Here is a 22,827-nt window from a genome sequence, read left to right on the forward strand (position 1 = left end):
GTGATGGACAAACAGCGTGTTCATAGGTTTTCTCGGGGTTCTCCCATTTTTCTCCTTTGTTTTATTCCACCATTGCATTCATTTCTGATCATCGCCGTCTTCTTTAGCCTAGCCGGCATAATCGTAGGACGTAAACTCAAAGATTTCATTTTCTAATAGCTCTACAAGCAATTTGTTCGAAGTAGAAAATCCATTGCGTCCAGCGATTTGCCCTTTTTCTCTCCTGTCGAATGATCGATTGTTCTTAGTGGTTGTCTCTGTCATTTCTTTTTCAAAATGCAATAATTAAATGCTTTTTCATGATATAATTGAAAAATGGAAAGTAGGACGTTCTGTTATTTCTTTATTAAAGTTGAAATATTCAAAAAAGCCCAAATTTCCCAGGTAAAAGGCCATGGAAAGAAAAAGAAAAAAATATTCTTTGCCTGAACCCTTGTATCTCCAGTCAAAGGTGAAGCAAATTAAGATTTTTCGTGTGATCACCAAAGAATCATCGGGAAGATAGCATTTCATGTGTAACAGTAGCGCATTATTTTTATTTAGTACAAAAATTAAGTACGTTAAAAAAGAAGAAGGGAAAAGTACTACCTGACTTACGTATGTACCACTCATTTTGCACAATAATGAACGCTCGCATTAGGGTGGGATGTGGTTGATTTATTAGGCAAGTACGAGTGGAAAGTGTTACCTTGCCTGTCTTACAGTCCAAACAAGAGTCCACCTAGTTTCGATATATTTCTCAGGTTAAGAAAACCATGCATGGAAAAAGTTTCTCATCTCTGGTAGAGATTTCTTCAGCAGTTATCCAAGTCAATCGAGGATTAACAAAAGTAACACCATAAGTGAAGCATCAGATCTTTTGAGGATCTAGTACTACATAGAAAAAATGTTGTAAGAAAACACTGGTTTCAAATAATAATAATTAGAAAAAAAGCGTGGGAATAAATATGGATTATTTATGCTATGACTTTCGTATTTTCTAAATTCCGTAGTACTTTGTTAGTACCAAGAAAATAACGTAGAAATATTGGAATGATTTGCTTGGTTTTGCAATTTTGTAAAAATAGAAAATGTAAGATTATTTAAAAATTACGTCATCTTAATTAAATCGAATTGATTAACTAGAAATAATTTCTGTTTTTTAAGCATTAGTTCTATGTGTTTATCAAATTACATTTTAGAGGTTCTTTCGTGCACTATGTAGTGTTGACGCATCCTAGCAACCCTTTAGCTATGATTGTAAAATCTGATCTGATGTACTGTATTTTTCATTTCTTTTTACAGTATATGCACCAATCAGTACAAATTATATGGCTCAGCATCAAGTGTTTCAGCAGATGTCTCACCACTATCGGAGAGTCTATACAGCCAAGAAATGTGTGGACACATCGACACCTGCTTCTTATACTAAAAAACACTCGAAAAGTGCTCCACTCAAAAAATATGGCTCTACAGGTACTCTAACACCAAAGTCAACGAACACTTCAACTAAATCTACCATCAGTAGTGAACCGTCTGCCTCAGAATTGGATCTTGTAGATCGCATAGTGAGTGATTCCAAGAACTCTCCTATCTCGTACCTAGAAGAAGTGAACAATGATATAATTGCTCAGGAAACTTCCAATGTTCATCTCTGTACATTAAACAAAAAGTACAAGAAACAAGTTCCCGTGGAAAGTGCGAAAGTGTCAGCTAAGAAGCTTCCACCTTCTAATCGAGTGTGGTCCCCCAAAAAGGAGAAGAAATACCCGCCATTGGACATTATTGATCGCCACTCGGACTGTTTCCATTCGAGTCCAACACCTTACGTTCCCAGAATTCTTAAAAGTAACGCTCAACCAAGGGTAGTTGACCTTCGAGTATACCATCCGCCTCGGAGAAGAATACGTCCGAAAATTCAAGGAAATACAGTTTCTTGTCAAGACAGAGATAAAGAGGTATGTGTAAACATTGTTATCCTATCCCAGCTTCTTTTCGTTCTAGTAATTATTTAGCTTTCTTTCTTTCTTTTTAGAATCAGAGTTATGGTAAATATTACAAGAAATTGTAAAGCTAAACACACTACAATAACCTGACGCAAAAGATAGAATTGAAGTCTTCAATTTTGGCACTAAGTTGACGTTTATAATTTCTTGTTAATAGATTCTGAATCTCATCAAAACACAGCTCGATGATAACTCTTGGCACTGCGAAGTCTTTCAATACTTGACGTACATTCTCTCCGAGGAGAAAAACTACTAGATCTTATATTTGCATTACGAAATTATTCATACCGTTAAAATATAGGGGGAGCAAGTTCGTTATTCTCCTAGTCAAGATGTTCAATTGTAAAAATTACATTTTGCTGTAACATGATAGATTCAAAGATTCGTCGTCAGTTGTAAAACTAGGTGCACCACCAAGCCCATCAACAGCAGACAATGCTAATTCAAAATAAGTTGCTAATTTTCCTATTGTCATAAGCTCATCAACACCCCGTATTAATCATTTAGTAAATTTCAGAAATCGTTATCTCATGCGCTGCTCATACATGCTAAATAGTAAGTTGTTTCCGTGAAAATAAATACTCCTCTTTTTTATAAAACCCCCTATAAAGGCTTAACTGAGCCACGGAATTTTCGTGGTCCACAATTACCTATCTATATTACAATTCCATACAAATCTGAGAGGTGGAAATAGTATTTGTTATACCATTACATGTTGGTTACTCGCTTATTTATGTATTTATTTATATGTGGTATTACTTGCAGTGACTCTCTTTGTGAACTAGGAAATATGTTGAGTTATCAGAACTGTGATTGCACACAAGTAGCTTCGATTCTTTCATTCAGTGCTTTTTGATTGGAAATTGATATATTCGCTTTATCTAATTTATCCCATAGTATTTTTCCTGTAACGTCTGTAGTGTTAAAAATAAGTAAATAGATTAATAAATTGTATTTACTTTCCGTATTTGCATCATGGATTTCAGACTATTTGTAGCGAACATGGTTCGTCTGCTTTTTTTATTTATTTTTTTTATTATATCACTACTTTTATTTCAGGTAATTTCTCTATAAATTGTTCATTTCAACTACATAACGTTCATTTTCTTTCGGGGAAGTTTTAATCTTGAGGAATTTTATCACATGAAATCAAGCGAACAGAGCTCAGTTTAAGTTTGGTATTCATATAAAATGGAGTAACTGTAATTAATTCTTACTGTATTTCGAGCAATGTGTTAATTTAATTTGCTTTGAGAAATATGACTTCCCTTTATTGTTTCGTAATGTTGCACAGTCTCCTTATGCGTGACTTGACGTGTTCATAGATAAGTGTACTTGTTTGTGTTAATCGCCTCAATATAGAAATGGAATACTGATAGTTAATGTTGGTTTGTGGCTTATTTCTGGAAAGATCTTATGGAATTCCGATAATTTAAATATGTTGAACGTGTGACTTATTCACATGTGTGGAATACATGATGCTTATGGTATTAAACAAAAAGCAGAGAAATGCGAATAAAAATAAAACATTCAATTGAGATATCTTGCGTTGATTTAGCAAAATACATTAACGTTGGTGAATACACAGAGTTGAATAACACAAGGTTGTTGTTGGTGTAAACCGCTTGTAAAGATATCTTTAAATAAACTACTCGTGAAAAGTACTTACCTTGTATGTCACCAGTGAAATATTTTATTATTATTTATTTGTTTAATAAATCTCTACCAGGATACAAACGAACCAAGTATCTTTTAAGATTTATTTATTATAGGATAAATATTGGTGATGTAATTAATTTACTTCTGAAATATGATTCGTTCTAGTTACGTAATGATTATTGAAGAACAAGCATATACAATCATCGATCTTAATAACTCTTCGTGTCTTCATTATTGAAAGTTTCTGTTGGGTAGTTGGTTGGATTGTAGCTTAACATCACTTTTAGCATCGAGGCTATATGTAACGTAAACCTACAACTTAACGTGAGATCCGAACCACATGAGCTCACGTCGGAAATCAAATCGCATTCCCACTCCGTGAAGTTTTCTTTTGTTTTATTTTATAACTTGCTTAACTGTTATAATCTCTGTAACTACTGTTCTTCTTTTTTTGGTTATTATTTAACATCATTACAATACAGAAGATTCGTAAAAGTAATTTTTTTTGTTATAACTGGAGACCGGTTGTAAGGCAAATTTACTATTTCTTAAGTATTAAAAACGTGATAGAAATAAACACGCAGAAGTTCATTTGAAGAGTCTACGCTTCAATTTAAGCAAGATCTGTTTTGCTTATATTATGTTTAAATGCTAAATAAAAGCATCTTCTTGAAAAAAAAAAAAAAGTCTTGATTTCACTGGAATAACTACGTAAATCTCCTGTTCAATAAGGGTTTCTGTTGCTTCCTAGGAACTTTAAAATAACAGAAACGAATTTTTGTCTAGGTGAAGATGAAGTTCTAGGACTCCATACGTGAAAATGATGTTGACACAAGAAATGTGGGCGAGTTCTTACGACTGATAAGGATTTGGAAAAATTGAAGAGAATCGAACAAGTGCTCAAAGGTGAAAATGTAACAATCCACATGTTTTTGCGTGCTCTAAATAAGCCTAGATTTAAATGTGCTTTAGATTTTTTCTTTTAAATGTGTTTTACCATCAAAGACATAATTATCAGCTGACAACGTAAAATAACATGTCGTTATTATCTAGATCACAAATAATGATTTCTTCTGATGGACTACCAGAATATATTAAATTAAAACTATATTTAATAATTTACCTACTCATTCGAAATTCTTTCTTCGGACTGTTTATGTAACGTGCTAAAAACTTCGTATGAGGTGATAAAATTCTGTAAATATGTTAATACACATTAGAAAAAAAAAATACCATACTTTCTTTAGAAGATCTCTATAAACAACGACCAGATATGTTTCATAGTTATTTGAAGAGTACACGCTATTTAATTTTAGTTTCTGTATGTCATTGTATGTTTATCTTCATTATTTTCAGTTAGATTTTAGTGTCCATTTTTACTCCTATTTTCTGTATTTTGTGCCTAAACATCCGGTCTCCCGTTATAACCAAACTGTCCATTATTTTAGGACATAGACTCTTCTAGCCCAGATGTGCCTCACTTGGAGATTGAACCAGATTCTGACCAAGAGGATTGGTTGGTGGAACAGGCATCGAGGGGAGAAGCTCGTCAGAGGGCTGCGAAACTTCTGTGTCACAATAATTCCCTCAAGACTTCCTCCGGTATTGGTCCTATGCTTTCCCGCACGTCCTCTGGGAAAGAATCGAGCAAAGACTCCGCGTATAATGGAGGAATTTCTTCAGGGGAGAGCAGAGATCCTACCCGTGGACCTACACCTGAGCACGGAGTTACTCTAGAGTTCCACTCCAAAGCTACAAGGTTTCTTCCGGAGAAGGAGACGAAACCAGCGCTCTTCTCTAATAGGTCGACAGAGACGTCAGTGTAAGTATTGAATAATTCAGAGTAAGTAGGATATGTATTAAAAAAAGAACAATGTGACTTTTTAAGAAATAATGGTGACATTCTTTTGCTTTCTTTGTATCGAAACTTCATGCGAATATTATTCTAGAAGTACTTGCAAGTTCATTAAACAGAATGTTTTAATGAAAATTAAAGATTTCGAACTCATGATTCAAATGTATCGTTTGTTCCAAACTACGTTCTAAAGTATGCCGGGTTCTTCGTCATGTACAAAAGGGAAAAGGCCATTTTTATGATCAGTTTCAGTTTCGGATCTGCTTTCCGGTTGTAAAGAAAGAACTTCCAATTTTGGGTACTATATTAGAAGAAAGAAAGAAAGAAAAAGTTACCTCGTTTTATCCTCGTACCTGAGAAAAAGTTCTGTGTATTTTAAGACATATTGTGGAAGAATCGTCATTTCGTCGTTATGAGTTCGAAACTCTTTTTGAATTGTGAACAGCCATTCCTGCGAACAATATCCATTACATAAATATTTTTTACTAAAATTTAGGTATATCAATCTAAGTCAGAACGGAACCATTAAGTTCCTGAACTGATTTCGTAAAGTGAAAAACATTACATGAAGAAATATTCTTTCAGCTTTCTACTTACTTCAGGGTTCCCACATTCTGGAAAATCAGGGAATATCAGGGAAATGTAAACATGTCAGGAAACGTAAATGTGCAAGTGTAACATTCTTCTTTTTTTTTTTTTTTTTTTTTTTTTTTTTTTTTTTTTTTTTCAATCTAACATTGTTTCCTCTCTATCAGTTGTACAGATTGACATGTGAAGAGGACCACAATGATACAGCATTCCCATGATGATAATAGTGCAGTGTTGCTATTTCGTGCTGAGGAACTGAGGTTGCACTTTCTTCATTCCACCATTTTCATTCATTTCTCATCATCACAGTCTCCTTTAACTTAGACAGCATAACCGTAGGAAGTAAAACTTAAAGATTTCATTTCATTTCATTTCATTTTAGGACTGATAGTAATAGGCTTCAGGGAGAGTTGGCAATATATTCTTGATTGTATGTTATATTGCTTTTTATTGTTTTTCCAAGAAAGAAAGAAAAAAAAAGTATAATGTGCAGTGTCAAGGTATGTGGTACTGTATCATACATATATTATTATATACTCATATGATAAATTTTGTGTAAATAACAATTACGCACATTGAACGTGATAAACATGTAAATGGTAATTAAAGGAGTGCGTTGGATAGGTATGGGGATGGAGGAGGCCGTTAAAACAGTGCATGATAGAACTTGCCCCATATCTTCCCATTTATATTCAAGAATTTATGTCAGGGGAAAATGAGAATTTGTGTCAGGGAAATCAATCTTTACCTTTTCTTTTATGGGAACCCTATACTTAGTCACTTCCTCTCTCGATACGTAACTTTGCTTATTGATACAGCTACTGGATACTGTTGGAGATAGCCTTCAGTTCCCTCGTCTCGATCATCTTGATGGTCTCATTGTCCTTAAACGTGCTACCGTTGAGATAGAACTTCGGGAACAGGAAATAATTTACTGGCTCCAAATCGGTGGATGTTCGATGACATATATTTGGTAATTATTTTTCTATTCAAATAATCATTATCAGCATCATAGGGATTCCTCCATTATTGCCGCAACTGAGAAGCTTTCATACATCACCGTCTTCAGCTAACCTCTTCTCGTCTTATCAGTAATAGAATATCCCTTTTATAACCCATCCCTCATTCTGTGTATAACAATATAAGATAGAGTTTTAAGAATAATAATGCCAATAATAACACAAGCTAAGACAGAGTTCCATAAATACCTTTGTAGGAAGGCAAAAAATCAGAGAGAGTTGGGCATTGGGAAAGTGTGATTAGTATGGTTTCGAGGGATTTAGTTACGAGTAACCTAGATTAATTATAGGCTGTTTGGACAGCCAGGTAAGGCCTCAAATAACTTACAAATGAAGTCCTAGTTAGTACTATGAAGTAGTTGTAGGATGACTTTTAAACATTGCTAAGCTGGTAACATATATGAAGGTTCTTGACTTCCTGTGAGCCTTTTTGAAAGAAAAATAAACAATCTCACTTCTCAAAACTGTAAAGAACTCTGTTTAATGTATAAAGTATGGTGCTTATATAGGCAGCGTATAAGCGTATCACTGGCTTTAATTTGTTGTTTTTCCTGACAGTGAAAATTAGAACGAATTTCTAGATAACTGCAATTTACTTTTCTACCACTTGTGAAATCTGAATACAGAAATCTCTGAAGATTGTACTTTTTACTTGCTTTACTGATGCGCAAGTCAGTGAAAGAAAATTCAGATATTCTTTTAACAGTGAGTAAAGAAATCGGCGTAGAAGCAGACGTTGACAAGACAAAATATATACTGGTATAGGACTACGTTAATCGGGAGGAGAGTACGGGAGCATTGTAATTGATCTTAGAAGAGGAGGTGAGTAAATTTAAACTCTTCGGTGTAATTGTTTAACAGACAAGGATGAATTTGGCAAAGAAATAAAAAATAGACTGATTTGTCAGAAAACTTTATCATCGTGATGTACGTCGAGAAAGTTAAATTTGAAAGTCTATACAAGAGCACAGTATTGTTTGTAGCACTCTATCGATATGGAAATCAGTCATTAGCACGACGAGATGAACAAAAGCATAGGATATTGAAAAACATGAACTGATGAATGAACTACAATAACATATAAGATATAAACGAACAATAGTATATAAAAAAAATGAATGGCTTAATTATTAGTATGTTTCAACAATATTTTCGTTAGCTAAAGCTCGCTAACTTTTTCGGGTTGACTGCCACGTTATTGCATCATATTTTGTCTTCACTTAAATTGTAAATTATTGTTTTGTAGAATACCAAACAGTGTATATGCGTGCGTAAGGCGGGCGAGGAACGTCGTTCTTACGGAGATCTCGTGCGGACTATATAGAGTTGTAGTTGGAAAGAGTTTGGGTGACAGGTCTAGAAGAAGATTGGAAAATAATGTAAAACAAGATAGAGAATAGTGTGTAGCAATCCAGACTGGATATAGTCCAAAGGTTTTTTGTATGTTGTGCTAAGGTGCATCATAGAAAATACTTTCCAAAACAAACCATTGTTAATAAAAAATGTTTTTACTTCCATTAAGTAATTTTATTTATTCATGACAGTCATAGCATGGCGTCATTAATACTGGCTTCAGAAAAAAATAATTGCGTCATACTTATATGGATGGTTATGTTTTCGTAACAATCAAGATTTTTTACATTTTTGAACAATTCTCAGGGGATATAAGTTTTCTTCAGCTACACAGCAATATAATTAAGTAGTTGAGGCCATACTGCATGGTTCAAGCAAAGAAGACAAATGGAAGAATGCAAGGAATTTTATCTTCAATCTTTATTTCAATAGCTGATGTATCAAAGATTCCAGACTTCTCAGCTGAAATAAATGTCAAAAATAAATAAAATTTACATAATGAAGGTAAGAAGTTATAATCTTTATTATTGAATATGTGTAAAATGCGTACATTAACGCTTTACGATAAATCATTGTTGTTTTTCCTGTAGACAAGACCTAATCTTATTTTAGTGAGCAGTTTTCCTACTGAGCTTTACTTGACAATGGTAGGCTGAACTTACATCCTCTAATCATCATACCTTATTAAAATGTTCAATATATCAAAAGGAAATATAAAAATTTGAGTTGTAAAATAACTACAATATTTCTTTCCAGTGCAGACGATATTAAGTACCTTAAATTTCTGAAAGAGGTAACTCAGGATGTTTTAGTGAGGGACGTTTATACAAATAAAGCTTTGAAAGAAATATTCCAATGGCATATTGACGCCAATAGAGGAAAACTTGATCTGGTAAGTTAAAGAAAATTTCTAACATTATCACTTTTCAAGAAGTCTATTTAATAGTAATGATATAAAATCATTGTTCTTACCTGTTTTGCAATGAATGCATCACCATCGAGACATTACGATAATATTTCACACTCTCTCCAAAAAATTGTCAAGATACATGATGGAAGAACTTATAAGCAAAGATGAAGGAGAATATGGGTATTTACAATCAAGTTTTCACATTTATTGAAATAATTTCCGTTATGCATGATACAAAATCTACACATATAACTCTTATTAAAGATAGCAGACCTAACCCTCTCCGGCCATATAATTCAGCTACTATTAATGTTAATTTAAACTTTTTTGTACGTCAATTTATTTATTTTTTAAAAAAAAAATAGTTTTTACAACAATCATTACAGTTACTATAGTTACTTATAGAACATAAGAAACATTTGTTTACTTTATATTCTAATTTATTAATCTGCGACATATTCCTGTAATAATCATAAATTTTGGTATGAACTAAATATTTCGGATAGAATGCCGCTGCACGTCCTCAGCAGTATATAGGCATATTTCATTTCATAAAGAAAGCTGGTCATATGCTAAAAATGCTAAAATTCCAATGGAAATTATGGAATCAAAATTATTATTGACAAAAAGGCACCACTACCTAACCGTAGTAACAAAAACGCTTATTGTAATGGGAAGCTAAGATCACGTATTAACATTCAGAATTTTATATATATGAATTCAGATCACGTAGTAACGTCTCCACTCAGACCACATGGTTTGTACCACAGTCTAGCTGCTGTGCGTGGACAATCTAGTGTCCATGTGTATTGAAAATACCGTTTGACGGTTGTAACTTCATACATATTCATGAAAGGAGGTAACATTATATATATATATATATATATATATATATATATATATATATATGTTACGCTGTGGTACAAGCCATGTAGTCTGAGTGGAGAGCACCAACTTCAGGAATAAGAGTGTGCGTGGCTGTTCTGGGAAGTGTAGTGGTTAATGCATCCGCCACATTATACCGGAGATCGTGGGTTCGAGTCCCGGTCCAGTCAATCACTTTTTCACTCTGTTATTGAATTCGCACGAGCAGAGGATCAGAGATGTAAAAGTAAGTTTAAATCAGTTGTTTCCTCCATTCATTAATATTTAAATCTTTGCTTAATTTATTAAAAAAAAAAAAAAAAAAAAAAAAAAAATCTTCCAAAAGTTTACACTGAAGAAATGCAGTTTACAAAAAACGTAAAATTTACAAGAGTATTTAGTGTTTTGTTAAGGTGCATCTGAATAATAATAAAAAGGCTTTTTGAGTGTTAATACGAGATGATCGCGTCTCGTTACAAGAAGTGTTTTTGTTACAGCAGTTAGGTAGTGGTATTTTGATTTCATTATTGCCACTGGAGCTTAGTATATGACAAAGTTTTCTTCATAAGATTAAGTAAGTCTGCCTATTTGTGACACGGGATAGTCATACATTCTATCCCAAATATTTGATTCATTTCATTTGATTCAGAATTTATGATGATTATAGGAACATAACACAAATTAATAAATTAGAATATAATGAAAGTGTTACTGTTTGAGGACAATAAATTTCAGTGAGCTACTCAGTAATTACTATTGTTAAATTTGGTGGTTCGGTAAGTACTGTCTCCTTCATTGATTGCTCATCTTAACACTAGTTACCTGTGCTCAATTAAACAATGAAAAGGTTAAAATGCATGTTGGTGCAATAATCTTGTATGATATCTGTTACATTATGAACAGCAATTTCGAAATGTGTGTCAAGCGATTAGGGTTCTATTTATCACGAATGTACACATATATAGATGCTTCTTTATAAAGACTATATACATTTGCGGTTTCATCCGAAGTAAACCATATCAATTGGTGAGAAACTTTCTTCAGAAATGTCTTAATGAAGCAGTGTGTACCGACCACGGTTTCTGTTAATGCATTTATCTCTACTCTATTGTATAGATAAAGAAGTAATGCTTTATCAAAAATGCTGAATACACAGCGCTGAATATTCTTTCATAGAAGAGACGATATGAGTTCGCTAATGGATTCAACTATATTTACACAAGTGTGTTTAGAATGAAGTATCATTTCTATATTATGTCCGTTCAATCTTTACAGTTCGTATAAATTCTTAAAGAGTAAAAATCGCTGTTTCCTCTGCATATGAGGTTCATAATTCTGAAATTTCGCGCAGTCACTTGTAACATGGTACTATTTTTCCGTCCCACTTTTTGAAATCATTAGAGAAAGATTTTTCAAGTTAATCTTCTTCTGCTTTAACAGTTCACATAAAATTTGCTTCCTCCAGGTCGTGAATTGTATCACTTAATTTCTTACTGTGGTTAGCATTCAACTCTCTAATGAAAGCTAACTCAATATGCATTTTATTGTATTTATTTCCGTATTTCTGAACAGTACCTTCTTCGAATTGTTTCATGAAAACGACGGGCGATTTATTTTTAATTTTTCAAGTTTTGCTTTGTTTATAGTCCAGCACATAGCAACTCATTCTCAAACTTTCACTAACATTTATTCCCTCCAATACTCGATGTTTTAGTTATTATTATTATTATTATTATTATTATTATTATTATTAAATCAACTGTAATACTTGCTAGTTGAGACTGCAGTGTCACCTATTCAAAGTTAACTGAGAGTCAAATAATTAGACAGCAATTATCTTTCCAGCAGTCCACTAATATTAAAACTTCTTTTAACATACTAATACATTCATTCATTTATATTGAGCCGAAGTCAATGTGCAACTATACCGCACATATGCAATCCATCGCTGTGAGATTACCACGAGACAAGCAACAGTATCTCGATTGTCACGTAGTAGAGCAGTGGGGTCAAGCGTAGTCTGATGCCGCCGAAACAGAAGAGGTTCTGGGAGGGGTTCATTGTGTCTCTTTCCGACGTTAAGTTCAGGGTCGCATATCGTAGAAATGTCAGGTGGGTAATTTTTATGTAGGTCGTGCCACTATGAATCGCATTATATGGAAATATGCAGCACAGAGTCCTGGGCCCACTACACCGACTCAAGCAAGAAACCGGCCTCCCGTGAAGAGAACTCCGCCGCTATTGCTTGTGGTTCGGCGTATGGCAACCTCTGAAAATCCTTTCACACAGCGTGCGATTGGCAGCAAATACTACACATCGCAGGCGACAGTAAACCACGCCCAGGGTTTTATGCCACACGTTCGTTCGCAAGAGCAGTGTGCACGCTTTGAAATTGTGTTATGTAGCTAATCGAAAAAGGAACTGCAAGAGAATTTATGAACATAATCTCGTGGGGTCATCGGTGAAGTTTATTGTTACCTTTGATAGGCGTGGATTTACCTCACAGACTGGTAGAATTTGTGCCGTTACTTACAGACCTGTTAACGCCAGGGGCCGAAGCACGTTCTTCTGCCAGTGTGCAGAAAGTTTCGTAAAAGGGTTCATGATTGTAGTCGATCTCTCGTACAGGGATAAATTGCGTCTCCGAAAGGTGGAGAGAAACGTCAAACACAATGCTGCTTACTTCCAGACTCATGTCCTGACTGAAATCCCAGCATATACGGATAAGACGTGAACCAGGTTGAATTGAACTAAAACGGCATCCAGCTACACGGCGAAAACATTGCTGGAATTCTAACGCCGTATGTGTCCTCGGACTTCTCAAACGACGCCGGGTCCCATCGTCTTCCGCTTGCGCAAAGCCTGTAAAGAGGAATGGGATACAATACTGATGATCCAGCTGCAACGGAGTCTCGTGGAGTAGAAAATCTGATGTCGGACAATAGTCAGTAAAGGTGTCCTGCAGATCAAACACAGTCGGTGGTGGAAACATGACATTTCCTAGGTAAGTAGCACATTTAAATTAGGCTCAGTGTAAATGAATCAACTTCTATATAAAGTGTTTATGAAACAGAAAAAAAAAACTAGAAAAGGAATTCTTATATAATGAGCCGGAGCAATTGCTAGACGCGAAGGGATAAGATTTCCTCTGTAATTCGAACACTGAACTGTTCGAAGGGAATTACTTTGAACAAAATGTATAATATATTGTTTTATTTTTATTATTTATGTGTTTATGATAAAATAAAGGTATTATGATGATAAAATAAAGACATAATGGTAACTTTTTGAACTAATCTCGAGTAGTGGTGTACCCTTACTGGTCTACCGGTTCTCATGATGTCACCGTAGTCAGGCAGTGCAGGATTTGGTCGGTATTTGAATTGGGATGGTTGATCATTGAGGAAAGCAGATGATGTCCCACTGCTTGCTCACTTGTGTCCTGAGGATGCCCCACCCTAAAGTAGGAATTATATTTCGTGTAATACTTGTCACTGTTACTTATGTAAAATTAATGCAGTGTAAGGCGGATAATTGTAAGAAATCAGATGTAACTTTAAGCGATGTCTGAAGTTTGATTATTCAGATGACCTTTTAACAGTACTTGGTTCCTTTGATGAACAATAAACGCTAGCATGTATTTTCGTCTTTCTTTTTATGTGGAAGTATTACAACTCAAAGATCCTACCTTCAAAGTTCTCATTTAAAGTAATGTACAACCCTATCCGTATAACTACTGTCAAATCCTATATTGTGTCTGAAATCAACTGATATCGACAGGCATTTCACATAGATAATCTGATGCTACATAACTGGTACTGCACAAAATCTAGTTCCTACTTCAGGATGAACAGGACCATCTAGAAGTATTTCTTGCCTTAACTATTATATCTCATTAACGCACATGTAATTACAATGGACTTCTCTTTATATATTCTAGGACCGGATGGTTATGCTGATTGAACGACTGAGTATAGATCTAGGAGTTCCGAAAGACGATTCTCTGAACGAAGTGAATTACGGATTGGGCTGTACAGAAAGCAAGAGCAAATATTCTGTTTTTGATGCTGTAAATAGACCAAAGTTTTCTTCCCTATCCGATTCATTAAATACCTCCTACTCCAAATGCTCATTAACATCGAATGCTTCGCAGACTCATCACCCTGATACTAGCAGGATATCAAAACCTAAATATTATGCGAAAGGCGCACGCAGTAAAACCTTGTTAGACATAGAAGAACAAGATCCAAGTGCAACTCTCGACGAGGTTTCAATGTCAAAAACGGAAGTTCTGCATACGTTAGCTGAAGTCGGCTTTGACGCAACGATGGCAAGCGAGATCTATCAAGTGTTGCGAAAAATTGATGGCGAAACCTGTGTTAGTGTTGAAGATGATCGTGGTAATGGTGATGATGATAATGATAAAAAACGAACGTCAGTCGCGATAGGTGAGTTATCATTGAATAAAGATTGTGACGGTGAGTCTGTGGCAAGTCACCAGGACAACGAAGAAAGCCAAAGAGCTGCAGAAGAATCGTACGAAAGTGATTTTACAGCGTCAGAAGCAGGTCAAAGTGCAAGCAGTGAAGATGGTGGTGGTGATTATGATTAATTTCTCTGTATATCCTTTTCTTTTCTTTTGATTTTTTTTTTCTTTCTTTCTTTTTCGTGACAGCAAAGCCATCTGTACAAGGTTTGAACAGTATGGAAGCTTACTGAACTGTTTGGTGTAAAGTTAAGGAAAGATCTTAATGTATTATTTATTCACCAGAGTCATTCATTCTTCATATTTTCTACATTTTTTTTAAATATTTTTTTTTAATTTGTTATTACTGGATTTATAGTTGGAAGAATTCTGTGTCCCTTCCAAGCGCATGGCACAAAGTGTACTGATAAAGCACGGAAGTTGTACTTCATATTCATAGTCCAGTATGAAGCTGTTGTGAAAGAATATTTTGTGATAATATTTGCTGTTTATAAGAGTATTTTCAGCAGTGATATTACTTGTAATATTTTCGTGACATAATATGTACTGTTAATAAGTTTTCTTTTTAAGTATGTTTTGGAAAAGGGGATACGTTTATTTGTCATTTTGACACTGATGTAGAATTGATTTTTCGTTTAGACTTCTTTTTGAGGAATGATGAAATGCTTTTCTACTTTAGGAAAATTAATAAGATTAAAAAAATAAATATTTGTCTCTTTTTAGAATCAGAATAATATGAATTATGAAAATCCGTCCATGGTGTTCTTTATAATGAACTTTTCTAAAGGTACTTTGTATTTTGTGTAAAAGAGAGAGAGAGAAAATGAGCTATATTCATCCTATTCGATAAATCCGTCCGTTTGTAAGTAAGCAGTCAGGAATTGAGGGAATCACTACTCTTAACTATAACCACTGAAAGTACTAAGTTGTGAACAAATATATTCTTAACATAATTTTTGCGAAAGTGTGTGGACACGATGATGTTTTTGTTTCACGTTTTATTTCATCTTCATGTTAGATATCCCAGACGGAGATCCTTTTTAAGTTCTAAGTATTTTTCGTTCGCGATGTCAGGATATCGATAATGATAGGTATTTTGGCTCAAATCTCTCAGCTAGAAGGAATAAAGTATCTGTAAAACCCATAAATGTAATGCAACGAAGTTAAATTTTGACTAAAAGAAAGAAAGAAAAAACAGGCAAATAATTGTTCTAAATCCAGGAGAAAGTCGTAAATATTTTCAGAGTTTCGTGATAATATTTTAATAGTTTAAAACGTTGTTTTATAGTAATATGTTTTTACTTATTATTTTGAAAAAAACTTTTTTTATTCTTTCTTTCTTTGACCAATGTTGTTTAATGTTGTATTAATATGGAATAATGAATTCAATAGTCAAATCTTGTTTGTTTCGTTTTTAACATTAATATATGTTGTTTATATGTTTGTATAGTTTTATTTATATGTGTATGCGTCATATTTTTGGATGTGAATTTGTAACGTTTTTTCAAACGGATGTAGTAAAATAGCATACAAACACCACCCAATGTTTTATGTGTGTGTATATAAATATATTGTTATATTTTATTTGTAAGTAGGGTTCGAACATTTATGCATTTCACATACAGATATTTTCTCACATTTTCTTTTTAAAAAACGTTTTGGAATTTTACTATACCAAACAAAAGGCGTCGTCTTTTAGTGATTTTGCAGGCCCCTATTCTGTTCCAAAAGATTCTCTTGGAAATGTCCAAACAAATAACTGCATAATCAAATTTGTACTCTTTCAGCGTTTACAGTATGTCCCTGTAGGAATTTTCCTTGTGAAAATTTCCAATAACATACAAAACTAAACCAGTAAAAGGAATGTTTGATGTAAACCGATTCTCGTATATCGGAAAAACTAGTTATTTGAGAGTACAAGAAAGTAAGGAAAATCATTCAAAAAATCATTAAAGTATATATAAAGTTTCGATTTGTTGAGCGTTTTGTTAGCCAGATGAATGTTCTGGCTCCTTAACATTATAGGAAATAAGAATGTTTTATATCGGAGGAATGTTAATTGACATTGTTTGGTCGATTAAATTTAGGGTCCCCTTTCAGCACCGAGGCTGTATGAGACGTGGACCTACAGTTTAAAGTAGACTCAAAATCACAATAATATGTTCAAATTTCAGCACTGTTCCATCGAGAATTGAACCCGGGACCATGTGCACCAAAGGCGCGCTTGCCGGCCACTAATTGGCGTGCCATTAATTGTCTGTGCAATGAAGTTGTAATTATATAGTTTTTTGTACACGTGATACCTCTAATTCTAATTTTCAATGAATCTGCCTACTCCGAGTCTTAAATTTCCAGTTTGTCTAACCTTCCTTGATTCACAGGAAAAAGAAACTGCCACCCTACCCCTGCTCTACTCATTTAGGGCCCAGCCTAGCTACGTTAAGGTAATTAGGCTAGAATAAGCATACGTACATATAGAACTATACGGAAACGGATAGACATCCGAAAATGATTTATGCAATATAAAAGGATTAGAAGCCTTTAAATACGGTGAAATCTTGTAATTTCTTTTCCTCGCTGTTTCTGTAAGCTCTTGTGGCTACTGCGGATACACAAAAGTAAAAGAAATTTGTTTTGGAAAAAGTTTCAGAGATTCAACCGCTCTATTTGTAATCTGTAACGAAATTTCTCGTTTATTGGAAAGAAGTTTCATATCCTTCGAAAAGATTTGTGTGATAAAATGGAAGAAGACGTTATCTCATTTCATTAACTTCCTTTTTGATTCTTATAATTAGGTAAGAGTACTTTTAGAATTTAAATAAGTAAATAAACAAACATTGAATGTTATATTCCATACAAAATTTGTGTAAGTTCAACACTTAACATCCGAATCTAACATTTACTGTGCAAACGTTTCAGGTGCATTCTTTAACGAAATTCTAGGAATTGCTTGAAAAAATTTTCTTTCCTTTTTCATGAATCATCTATCCTGTAAAGAATTGTCTTCGGTGTTGTAAAACTATAAAGTTTCTACTATTTGAGATGATAATACTTGAAGTAAAGGGACGTCAACGAATTGTAAATCTGTTCACAGAAGCCTCAAGTCATCATACACAACTTCCTTCCAATATGGCACTTTATGAAACTAGTATCCACCGTATGTAAAACATTAAAAAATATATATATAAAAATTCATGTGCCGAAAAATCGGCTGTTGAGAAATTCATAAGTTTTACCTAGTATGAAACCAATAGTATGTTATTTAATCTTTTTTCGAAATCGCAGAGATGATGTCCCATGCACAAACACTCCACACCATTAAAACTCGACAGGATTATTTTATACTAGTTTCTGAATTTAAGTGTTTGTGTTAAAGTTTAAGTGTATTTTTGTATTGTAAGTTCATAGCCTCGCATATTTGAAACTGCATAAGTGTCCGAAGCCTGTTTATTACCATATTTGTTTCAAATAAAGATGTGTATGATTTATATATTTGTTAACCATGACTGGGCAAACGAGAAAAAAAAAATGACATGGATTGTAGGACATTATTTAAATGATTTTGTAAACATCATATCATAGTTTTATGTTTTAGTGATGCCAGTTATACATTTGATTTTTTTCTTATTATCTCCCGAGGAAGCAATGGATATATATATATATATATTTCATGAGGATATTTTCCCTTTCTGTATAACGTTTCCGTAAGTTAGTTGATGTAGACTTTTGGTTACATATTTTAATTCTTGTATTTTTTTCGCAGTAATATATAAACTCCGACCTAAGAAAACTAATTATTTCAAACCTTGTGCCATAATCACATTGTTTCTTAAATTTTCATCACGTTAGACATTAAATGGCGGACTTTCAGTGGAAGTACGAGTCATGGATGTATTGTAATGTAATGTTATATTTCATAATTTGGTGTGGTGTGCTAGTCAACATTTTAAGTGATGCCCCTTTACAGCTATACTAATATTTTATCACATAATTCTTGTCATTTTATACCGATAAAAGGTAAAGGAGCAGAATCTTGTCAAAAGTGCATTAAGTTAAAACTAGTCACTTATTGTTCAGAGTACATAGCTCATATTTTTATGGTGAGTATACAAAAGAAGTATATTACGGAGAATTCATATACATAAATATATTTAGTTTGGAATGAGCGCACTTTTTGTAAGCAATACAATAAAAGAAAAAAATAAGAAAGAAAGTTGTCATTATTTTGTTCATTCCCTCTAAATGGAACACAATAATAATTAACCCTTAAGTGCTCTGGTAAAAATAAGTTACACCTCTGTGAGGTCTGACAGACTTCAATTGTTTCTTTCTCGAATATATGTTTTTAATTTCAATGCTGGGCAATCTCCTTTATTTTTGGTCCTTGTTTTGGCATTTTCAAGTAAATCGTAATTTCACATACACACTCCACCAGATATTTGTAAACTTGCATGTATGTACTTAAAAAAATGTAATTTCATTATTGTTTGAAGATGAGCTAGCTACAGAAGGTAACGCCTTCTCTAGAGCCATTGGCATTTGTTGTGTTAAGAATTTTATGTATCAAACACTACATTTATAATTGCAAATCTGGTGGGGGTATATCAGACCCCAAGTAATAACTCATATTGCAAAAAGTCAGAGTACTTGTTTTAGTTTCTATTAACACTATGATAGTTCACGCGAAACTATGAGGGTAGATAAGAAACCAGCACCATCTATTGACTATCTTTGAGTTTAGAGACAAACAAATGATGATTAGGGTCTGTGAAACCCTACCAGAGTATTTAAGGGTTAATACAGTTAAGGTGGATCACTATGATAAAAACTGCTCGGTGCTATGATAAAAACTGCTTGAATAGTGCGGCGTTGCCAGGTAGTGTCGAGTGTTTTACTGGTGCCAGATAATAAAGGAAGTAATCATGGGATTCTGCTTGGATATTTACTGGATAAATTAGTTCTTGACCCTTACCGTAATTCACAGCTAAGTTCCGCTTCTCGAACTACAACGCTAGAATCCAGGAATTAAACGTACAAATTTGGCAACAACGCATTATGGCGTTCTGCGCAGGTTTCTTCTCAAAATCTATTTCCTTAAATGTAAATTAATATTTAAATAAAATGTGAAACATAACACGAAAAACAGTCAAAGAATATATCTATTTTGTAATAAGATCGTTACTTTAAAGTCTTTTACACATTCAAATAAATATTTCATAAAACTGAGCACTTCTTGTAAGATCTAACATCAAGTGCCATCTTGTGTGCTCATTGTAAAACGAATCAAATATTTTTTTCTTTTATTTGTTATCGTTTTCGATATCAGAAGACACAACTAAGTGAATCAGTGTCTTGTGTTGTAGCTGAAACATAACTTTATCATATAACACAAATATTTAAAATATGTACAGCTCACAGATGACGAGAAGAACCCTAAAACAGGGGTAGCGGGGAAAGGTCAACGACACGGTCAAGTCCATTTTCGGTTTTTGAGATGTGGTCTATACTTAGATGTCGTCTGCTACTCCGGGTAGTTATCTGTGTGCTATTCAGTGGTGTCATTTGAAACCCCCGTGTGAAAAGTGGGCGAGCCCATACCTACGTCACACTACTTCTGCTAGGGTTCTTCTCGTCATCTGTGAGCTGTAACGTTTCATAGCGCAGTAGTTAAGAGAGCGAGCTGAAATATGTATGTACTGTCTTCCGGATGGTGATCCACCATAAATGGAAGTAGTCAAGTTTGAATTCAGTGAACTCTGAGAACGTTAGATGGAAGGCATTGGCAGAAGCTTTCGGCTGTCATAGATATTTCAGTTGGGTTTTATTCTCTTCTATCGTGTCTATTCGCAAGTTAGGAAGGGAAAGTAAGTATCACACGTTTCTCCATCTTAATATTGATTTATGTAACAAGCTTCCACATTATACAACCATTGAGACCAGTTTACATTGGAGTCACTAATAATCCATATAAAAATAACAATGGCAGTCAGCCAGCCACTATATTAAAAGGCACCATCTTGGCGTTCACATGGTGGAGTTGAAAAAGGCGCAGTTTGCCGTGGAGCCGGAATCTTTGGATTGCGAAATGAGAACGCTCACTTATTGTTCTGAAGACAGCAAAACCTGATTTCTCTTGTTTTATCCTTATATACTATTATCATACATGGTATTTCACCTAATTGTGTACGTAATTATTGGCATTTATTCCAAAGTTGGTCGTCCGCCTGATTTTCGAAAAAAAAAAAAAAAAAAACTAATAACAGCTACGAAAATTTAAAAATCATCAATTTTTAGGGTCACCTTAATAGTGTATAATGGAATAGGGTAGGGTAGAGTAGAGTAAGGTAAAGATAAGTAGGGTAGAGTAGGGTCAGATTAACTTAGGGTTAGAGAAGTTTTGAGCCATTTTGTTAAAATTAATGTAGAGTTTAATTTCTCGTCTCTGTACACTTGCAGCCAGGTTCAGAATACAAATGCTCGTTACTGTCCCACAATCCAACCATGCGGTAACCTTGCGCGAAGTAGTTCCTTCCGCTTAAGACGACACTCTATAAAGGTCCTCAGTTATATTTATATCTAGACTAGGCTACTAAAACCACCGTAACACATTTTATATTACATTTAATATTTTCCTTTTTATTATGGCACATAATTACTCAAATATATACACACCTCAAAGATTATGCTTGCAGCTTTTTATAAGATGGTTCCGGAATTATATATATTGATACTTTGTGGCTATGACAACGAATCTCTATTTTTAACACAAAATAGCAACGTATATCAACAACAAAGCAATTACAATTATATATATATATATATCGTTTATATATTTCTTCTTCGTTTTCTTAAATAGTTTGTGTATCAACTGAAAGTACATTCTGCCCAAAGATGTTGAAATACAAGTAAAAATACAGGTATAATTACACGCTTGTCAGTTTCATGTTTATAATCGCTTATTAAAAAAAAAAAAATAAACACAACTTCCGCTCTCCTTACATATCATCAAGCAAACGAGCAAGCTATTCATTTCTTTCCGGTAAATTTTCAAAATCTTCTCTCGATAATACCTAGAGGTCTAGGTAAAAATAGAAATGCAAAGACTTGAAGAAAGAAAAAGATTGCCATCTGTCTTTAAAAATTTCCATTTAAATGAAGAAACAACAGTTTGTTTCATCTTTGCATTATAATACTAATCATTTAATTTAGAATCTGAAAAGAAATAATTTGTTTCCAAGAATCAAAGAAAAATGATCATTCTATAAGAAAGAATACGACGTGTTCTTCAATTATAGCGAATGTTTTTGTAGTTGAGAAATAGGGTCGAAAAATTTTATCCTCATTGTAAACCTGTATACACCTAACACTTTTCTCAAAACAATGTAATAATTAAATTAAAACCAATCATTATGATTAATCAAGATCAATTAAAAAGGGAAATTCGAGCAAGTAGATGGAAGGTGCTATTTTGAACACTGCCATATACCTTCAATTTGTTTCATACCAAAAAACAAAAAAAAAAAAAAAAAAACTTATGGGTTATCTTTTTCGTCAACAACCGTCAATTCATGGTTTGTAGAATCGTTAAAGTAAAATCTGTTCGGTATCATCATATACAGTTTCAGAATCGCCCCCCCCCCCCAAAAAAAAAAAAAAAAAAAACACTTAAATAACGCCAACGGACAATCCTCCTGTTGACAAAAACTGATCCGCCAATGCTTATATGACGTTGTCTTACGTCTTTCCAAATTCTCAAGAAAGGGATCTGATGTTCAGTGATTCTTTTTCTTTTTTCTTTTTTTTTTTTTTTTTTTTTTTTGTCAATTTTTAAAAATCATTTTCACAACAGTTTTCTTTTACTTTCCTGTAACTCAGATAAAAGAAACATTTTGCTGCGAAACTAGAGCAATGTAACACAACAAGCATAAATATCTCCCTTGAACATTGATTAAATACTATAGCAATAGAATAATAAGCGCTATATAAATAGTAACTATTGACTGTAGCAAAACCAAACAAATCTACTGTAATAGACGCACTCTTCACTTTTGGTAAACACTGAAGTCTACTGTGTAACACAGATCGAATACTATTACCAATATAACAAT

At 33.7% G+C, this 22,827-nt stretch overlaps 1 protein-coding gene across 3 annotated transcripts in view; it reads left to right on the forward strand.

Annotated features, from left to right (window-relative positions):
- The window catches only part of LOC145663952 (uncharacterized), a 37,765-nt gene extending 21,755 nt beyond the window's left edge, over window positions 1-16,010 (forward strand). For all 3 annotated transcript variants that reach the window (XM_081730181.1, XM_081730180.1, XM_081730179.1), the window contains exons 3-6: window positions 1,285-1,937; window positions 5,093-5,466; window positions 9,216-9,351; window positions 14,174-16,010. In XM_081730181.1, the coding sequence (XP_081586307.1) occupies window positions 1,285-1,937; window positions 5,093-5,466; window positions 9,216-9,351; window positions 14,174-14,845 (1,835 nt within the window). In that variant the 3' untranslated portion in view covers window positions 14,846-16,010. The remainder of the gene's footprint in view (window positions 1-1,284; window positions 1,938-5,092; window positions 5,467-9,215; window positions 9,352-14,173) is intronic.
- The last annotated feature ends 6,817 nt before the right edge of the window (window positions 16,011-22,827 follow it).

Source organism: Thermobia domestica, chromosome 11 (genome assembly GCF_964235325.1).
Source record: "Thermobia domestica chromosome 11, izTheDome1.hap1.1, whole genome shotgun sequence".
Classification (NCBI taxonomy): domain Eukaryota; kingdom Metazoa; phylum Arthropoda; class Insecta; order Zygentoma; family Lepismatidae; genus Thermobia; species Thermobia domestica.